The 7,229-nt window shown below is 40.7% G+C and overlaps 2 protein-coding genes across 3 annotated transcripts in view; one reads left to right on the top strand and one right to left on the bottom strand.

Annotated features, from left to right (window-relative positions):
• Positions 1 to 1,362, bottom strand: part of ptcd3 (pentatricopeptide repeat domain 3) — a 16,076-nt gene extending 14,714 nt beyond the window's left edge. The window contains exon 1 of one of the 2 annotated variants that reach the window (XM_032527760.1): positions 1,220 to 1,362. In XM_032527760.1, the coding sequence (XP_032383651.1) occupies positions 1,220 to 1,347 (128 nt within the window). In that variant the 5' untranslated portion in view covers positions 1,348 to 1,362. The remainder of the gene's footprint in view (positions 1 to 1,219) is intronic. The other variant, XM_032527761.1, reaches the window with a different exon arrangement.
• A 288-nt stretch (positions 1,363 to 1,650) lies between these two features.
• polr1a (RNA polymerase I subunit A) overlaps positions 1,651 to 7,229 on the top strand; it is a 37,305-nt gene continuing 31,726 nt past the window's right edge. Inside the window, exons 1-8 of the mRNA XM_032527759.1 lie at positions 1,651 to 1,727; positions 2,255 to 2,363; positions 2,600 to 2,695; positions 2,914 to 3,063; positions 3,980 to 4,090; positions 4,423 to 4,508; positions 5,039 to 5,127; positions 5,754 to 5,834. Coding sequence (XP_032383650.1) covers positions 1,651 to 1,727; positions 2,255 to 2,363; positions 2,600 to 2,695; positions 2,914 to 3,063; positions 3,980 to 4,090; positions 4,423 to 4,508; positions 5,039 to 5,127; positions 5,754 to 5,834 — 799 coding nt within the window. The remainder of the gene's footprint in view (positions 1,728 to 2,254; positions 2,364 to 2,599; positions 2,696 to 2,913; positions 3,064 to 3,979; positions 4,091 to 4,422; positions 4,509 to 5,038; positions 5,128 to 5,753; positions 5,835 to 7,229) is intronic.

A 7,229-nucleotide genomic window follows, 5' to 3' on the forward strand; every position in this document is an offset into this window, starting at 1 on the left:
CAGCCGGGGGCGGGGACAAAAAGCTGCGGTAAAGTGGGACAGTTTCAAGCCGATTCCAGCCGCCTTCAGGCTGAACAGGAGGTGACAAAAACACTGTGGTGCAATTCCGATTTATTAAAATATAATCAGACCCACATACAAGCTTGTACACAGTCTCCAGTTGTTTTAATTATGACAGAGTAGCTGTCAAAGTGCTCTACATGCGATCTGTTGCTGATTTTAATTAACAACAGACTGTAGATGATCTGTGATCTGAAAGAATTTAGTCTCTCTGACTTCTAAACGTCACTATCAGCCACACAACATGTTTTCTGGACAGAATAAGTCTTTAAATCAGACAAATAGCAATTAAATTCCCTCCAATTCAAAAACAATAAAGAGTTTATATAAAACGTCATCATGTTGTAAACCAATCAGCTGAGAAGCCGGCGTTTCCCAGCATGCTCTGGGTCCGCCTGGGTCCGCCTGGCTCTTGCAGGCGGTGAAAAGCAACTGCGCCGCCTGCGTCTCAAAACTGCGGCCGCCTTGCTCTCGTGAGATTTCCGTTGCCCACGTTTGCATGACGTCAGAGCAAGTTGGGATTAAGTCAGGCTCAAATCTAACCGGCATGCAACGGGCGCCGATCGCCGGTGATCGATTCTGCTCATCTGGCTCATCTCGAACGAGCCTGATGTCTCTCTCTCTCATGGGTGGGCCAAATCCTCAGGGCGGGCAAAGCTGAGAAAGGGACGGTAACCTTGCCCCTTATGACCTCATAAGGAGCAAGATTCCAGATCGGCCCACTTGAGTTTGCATTTTCTCAAAGACTGAACAGGATAACCAGGGCTTGGTTTACACCTATCAGCATTTCCTGCCCCTGGGGGACCATAGGCAGGGTGGGGGAACACATATTAATGTTAAAAAAAAACCTCATAAAGTGACATTTTCATGCCATGGGACCTTTAAGAAAAAGCATAGTGATTCCAATTGACACATATAAACCGTATAAAATCTTTTGAGGGGAAACACATGTATGTTCACATGCCTAACACTAACTTGCATGTGCCTAATTATCAAATCGTGATGATACTGCAGTGATGTAAGGTTAAACTTCAGAAGACTTCAGATGACCTCCTGTCAAATGATGCTAGCTGCAGCTTTAAGACTCATGTAGCAACCCAAATTAAATGACAATAAAGTCGACTTAATAATTTTCTATTTTAAAACAGAGCTGTCTTACCTGTGACCCCATAACTGCTCGAAATTATTTATCAAAAATCGGCTGTTTTGTCGGATATAACGCCCTACGTGCCTACCGGGTGCCGCCATGTTGTTACAAACTGGAGGCTTCTGGGAGGGAGAAACCATGTGGGCTGACAAAAGGGGAGACAAAATAATAACACTTTGTATTATGCAAAACTATTACACTTTGCCCACACTTGACATCAAGCAAGCTACGAATTAAATGTTGAATCACTTATTTAAAAGTATAATATCCACTAAGTTTTTGAAAAAGCATCGTCATCTTTATTTGCGTCTCCCCTCCAATTTTGCGTTGGGTCTGACGTTCCCACGTGTGGAGGAGAGGAGCAACTTTGCTTCGCATGTGGTTTAGCTGGACGCCATGAATTGATATCAATAAACGAGTTAAAGTCTGGCTAATTCTCCAAAATGTTGTTTGGAAAAGACGTACCATGGCGGCGACTGGAGGGCTTGTCGTTTGGCATGTATTCTGCCGAAGAGATAAGGTGAGAGGTAGCTTGTTAGCTTTTATTGCTAAAAAAAACATTACGACAGTGTTACAGCATGAAGTGTTACATATATGTGCCCGTACTCGTGTCGGAAATTACATGCATATTCAAGCTAGGAGTTGCTATGTCAATGTTGATAATAGATAGGCTATTTCATATTTATTTTCTGTGCACAATACTTAATTCACTTGGAGCAACTGTGAATGTACTGTATTAGTTACTTTTTAATAATAATAATAATAATAATAATAATAATAATAATAATGTATCCTTTATTAGTCCCATGAAGGGAAATTACAATTTACACTCTGTTGTTATTACACACAGGCCTGAATTACACACATTCTCATTATCTACTACTAAATGGAGAGATGTCAGAGTGAGGGGGCTGCCCATGGAAAGGCTCCCCGAGCAGTTGGGGGTTCGGTGCCTTGCTCAAGAGCACCTTGGCAGTGCCCAGTAGGTGAATATTCACTGCAGTCAAAGCAATTTGTATTAACACGTTCTTCCTATCTCCTCAATAGGAAGTTGAGTGTGAAGACGATCACTAACTTCAGGTTCCTCGATGCTGTTGGGAATGTGGCCCCCAACAGCCTGTACGATCTGGCCCTGGGACCAGCAGACAGCAAAGAGGTACACCTCCGCTGAAATCACATTACTCACATTCACTCTGTGTGTTACACAAAGCACAATATAACAATTTCACATCTGTGAAATGCCGTAGAGCCTATCAGTCTTTTCCTCACTTGTTGTTGTACCTCACTGGTTTTATTCTCTGTGTGGAAAGGTTAAGATTGTGAGCCTTAAGTTTCAGCAAGTACTTAAAAAAAAAAAGGTTCATGTTAACTCTCTGTTATTGTTTTTACCAGGTGTGTTCAACCTGCTGTCAGGACTTCAACAACTGTCCGGGACACCTGGGACATGTAGAGCTACCTCTACCTGTATACAACCCACTGTTCTTTGATGTAAGCAGGTCCACACATGAACCACACAACCGTACATATACATGCAGTACACATGTTTACAAGTTAATATTACTGGGTATACTACTGGTAAAGGGTTAAGGTCTTATAAATCAGTATTTACTTTTAAATCACGTTTTCCAATCTACTTGCGTTTATGAATTTTACAAATACTTTTTTATCTTTTTCTCTCCTTCTTTCCTACTACTCTCTCTTATCAGAAACTCTACCTGTTGATTCGTGGTTCCTGTCTCACATGTAATAAGTTAACATGCCCCCGAGCTGCCATCCACCTCCTGCTGAACCAGCTGAAGTTAGTGGACCATGGAAACATGAAGGAGGTCTACCAAGTAGAACAAGTTCTCAGCCAGGTAGTTTTCAACTTGCTGTGGCAGCTAAGCTAAAGAGGCTAAAGCGCACATATTGTGATGTTATGATTGAAAGCAAAGGTCAGCAACCTTGAGCGGTAGCTTACCTAATGGCACACTAGCAATAAGTGTGCAACATGTTATTTGGAAGTGTTTCAGTCTGCATGCCAAATGACCTATTCCACTGCCACTGGCAGAAGCACAGCCTGCTATTATCGGAAGCTTGATTTAAATAACGCTGCCTGGGAGAGATCGCGACAGGATGGCAGTACCGTTTATTTCAGCAATGTATTGTGCCATTACATTAAAAAATCTTTTACATAACAGGAGCCTATAATCTCTGTAGCCTACTCCTGAACAATAGACTACCTGAACGCCTTTTTCTCGCCTCGCATGTCACTCTCCACACCGCTGTCTTCAGACAAAAAGTAACGTCCTGAGGTCGATAATATTCTGCTACTGAACCTTTCAGTAGCACCAAAAAAAAAAATCACTTTTATTGGACAAAAAGCAAGGCTCCACAATTGCCCCATTACATTATGTTGTAGCTTGGATTGCGCCGGCCTGTCATTGTGCTCTCGCTCAATACTGGACCAAATTCAAAGATTTTTGGTCACATTAGTCTATTGGACACAAAGGCATGGGGAAATGGGGCCCAGGTTGAAAAAAGGTAGTTACCCTTTTATGTTGATATGGCCTGCTGAGTAACAAGAATATTTTAAAATGTCACTAAAAAAGGTTGCGGACTCCTGATTTAAGATGGTTCATGGATGTGTTGGATAGGGTTTTTAATTTATTGTAAATGTGAAGATATTTCATCTGATTGCAGGTTGCTCTAATAACTAATGTAGCTTTCTGGTGTCTTTTTAACACCATACTTTATTTATTAATTTGTGTGAACTGTGTTTGTCTGTGTTAGCATCTGGAGGAGAATCCCAAAGCCACCGGAGATGAGATTGAGCAGGTGCTCAAGAATTTTACAGACACGATAGTTGGAGAGAACGCTGAAGGTTCAGAGAACACCAAACCGGTGAGAACACACACACACATACTAAAACATGGAAGCATATGGCCCAAAAACACACACACACACACACACACACACACACACACACACACACACACACACACACACACACCACAAACCATATATATCTAATATATATATTATGCTGGGGTTGTGTATGTGATACATAGGGTTAGGTATTTTCCCAGATACCGGTGCTAAAGCGATACTTTTTTTTTTAAGCACAAAACGACAAATAAACATTAAAGAATGTCATGTTATTGTGAAGGCCATGTGGTCAAAATTAAATGATTTTTTTTATTGTGTGTGTGTGTGTGTGTGTGTGTGTGTTTCAGATTAAACATCTTGTTGAAAAGAAGAGCAGTTTGATAAATGACTTCTGGAAGATCCACATGAAAACTAGGAAGTGCCCTTACTGCAGGTAATTTGATAAAACTCTACTGTGTACCAACTCTTTAAACATGGAATGAAACCGCGAACCGGGTACTAATCTCCCACTGGCCACCATAAGTGCATTGGGTCGACCGACCACAGTGAACTCTTGTGATTTTTAGGCTTACTTTTAACAACTAAGCACAAAATGTCTTCAGTTGTCCATTACATTTTCTTGACTATAATGGAAATCACCCTTACTGATGCAAATGGTTATTTTCTCAAAAATAAGATCTAAAGGCTAAAAATATAGGGGTGTGTGTAGGACTGGGCAATATGGCCAAAATCTTCTATCCTGATGTAGGTAATTTCATATCTCAATAAAGACATCACGGTATAGAATGTTTATTCATCTTGATACGATTCCCTTGAATGACATTAAATTATTATTTTATGTTAATGCCCAGCCCTAGGTGCACATTATGAGTAGCAGTACCTCTTTTTTTTATATAGATGTTGATTATAGTCAAATCCCTAACAGTCCACTTTATGCTGTAATAATGGTTTGTGTGTTTGTAGGAGTGGCAGGTTTACAGTGCGTCGTGAACACAACAGTAAGCTGATTGTCACGATGCCATCAGGAGTACAGACAGGGGACAATACTAATGGTAAGTCATATTTTAAAGAAATTGGAATAGATTTAGTATACATGCTGTTCATCATTGTGCCAACAGGTGGCAGAATGTGAATAAACATTGGTCACTTCTGACGGAGTGGGAAATAGCCTATTTGTGTTCTTGTTTTTGTGAAAGTGGTGTGTAACCTCAGTCCGTAGGGAGTTGGGTTGGGAACCGAAGGGCCGCTGGTTCAAGTCCCCGTTTGGACCAAAGTACAGAGTGGACTGGTAGGTGGAGAGATGCCGGTTCACCTACTGGGCACTGCCAAGGTGGTCTTGAGCAAGGCATCAAACCCCCCTCAGCCGCTCAGGGCGCTGGTCGAGCACTGGCAGCCCATTCAGTCTGACATTTCTCCATTAGTGCATGTATCGGACCTGAGCATTTGTGTGTATTTCAGGCCTGTGTGTAGTGGTTAATAAGAACAAAGTGTAAATTGTAATTTCCCCATAGGGGATCAGTAAAGAGTATACATTATTATTATTATAATACATTAACTGCACATGCAACTCTCCAACATAGCCAATACTTGGTATGACACCCACTGGGAGCCCTGCCTTTACATATGTATACATACAGTGAAAAGATCTTACCTGGCTTATGTTTTTGTCTTCCTGCAGAGGATCTGATGGCTGGAAAGAGAGTCTACCTGACGGCTAGTACCGCTAGAGAACACACCAACAAACTGTGGGAGAATGAAGGTAGGCCAAAAACAAACAACCCCCACCAAAGTGTGCAGAAATCTGGACTGTTTAAAGGCCAGTATACATGTTTAATAGGGGTAGGGGAAAAAAACGATACAGCATAGTCTCACGATCTTTTTTTATTTAAATTGCACATGATAAAGTAACGTTTTGGTACTAGAATAATAAAATCAATTGCTTTGTCAGTCCAGTAGATGGTGCAGTTGAGTGTTTTTCTGGTGAGGAGAGAATGTTGACAATGTTTTCCTTTGGGGACATACAGTAATTTAAAGTTGGGGTAGTGGGAGGCAGGGGCGGACTGGGACAAAAGTTCACCAGTCCACATTACCACGCCTATACAGCCCCCCCCCCCCCAGACACGTGCATTCACATTACACTTTTGTGTAACACATTACATTTGTGTACAGATGGTGAAATAATATAAGCAGTACCTTATGTAACAGATTTTTAAATATTGAATATAAGTTTATAACAAATTGACACATATTGCCTATTTATGTTTGTATGCTGTCATTCTCTATAGTGTTTGGTCTTTGTTGTCACTTTCAGTCTGTTCGTTTGTCCGTCTTTCTATCTGTTGACACTGTTCATATTGTCTGTCTGGTCCTCCATCTTTTCATTAGTTTTTAACTTCTCTAACGCTGCAAATAAAATATGTATTTATGGCTGCCTGTGAGTATACGTCATGGTTTTTCCTTGGTCAGAATTGACCTTTGGGGGAACAGATCCTCCCCCATGACATTTTGAGGGTAAAATTCAATTCCTGCATTCTGATACATTTTTAGGCACCAATTTATGGTAAAAATGTCTATTTATGGCAAGGATTTCACGCAATTCTGGTGACAGGTAAGGTCCCGTGAGGAAGTTTTGACAAAAAAAACAAAAAAGGTAAAACATGTGGGCTCCAACGGGACTCCATGGTGCCGTCAGGTGAACCTTGTTAAACTAATGGTGCATTCAATTGAGTAAACTCTTAGAAACTGGAACTGTTGGTGCAAAGTACCTTAGTTTCATCTAGTGGCTCTTGTTGCAGGATTGCCGTCCCTGATAAAACAACAAATTGTGACCATCAAATTGTAAGTCGAATCGTAGATTTGGAGAATTAAGACACCCCTATTTCCTATTGCTTTGTGTTTTTGATGCTCCTTTGATAACTTAATTTTGACTTTCATTGATTCATTCCCCATTATTAGAAGTGCTGTGTGAATAATTTCAAATACCATTTCCTTTTCTAGAAAATGTTTTGAGCATATAAAATATCAGAGTTGCAAAAAGCCAAATCCTCATTCACTTTTGGCTGTTGCATGGAATGAGTTTTAAAATTTGCTTCTCATCTTTTCAATTTCAATTCAAAGAAGCTTTATTAGCATGACCATAGTGACATACAGTATT

The sequence above is a fragment of the Etheostoma spectabile genome, chromosome 10 (assembly GCF_008692095.1).
Source record: "Etheostoma spectabile isolate EspeVRDwgs_2016 chromosome 10, UIUC_Espe_1.0, whole genome shotgun sequence".
Classification (NCBI taxonomy): Eukaryota; Metazoa; Chordata; class Actinopteri; order Perciformes; family Percidae; genus Etheostoma; species Etheostoma spectabile.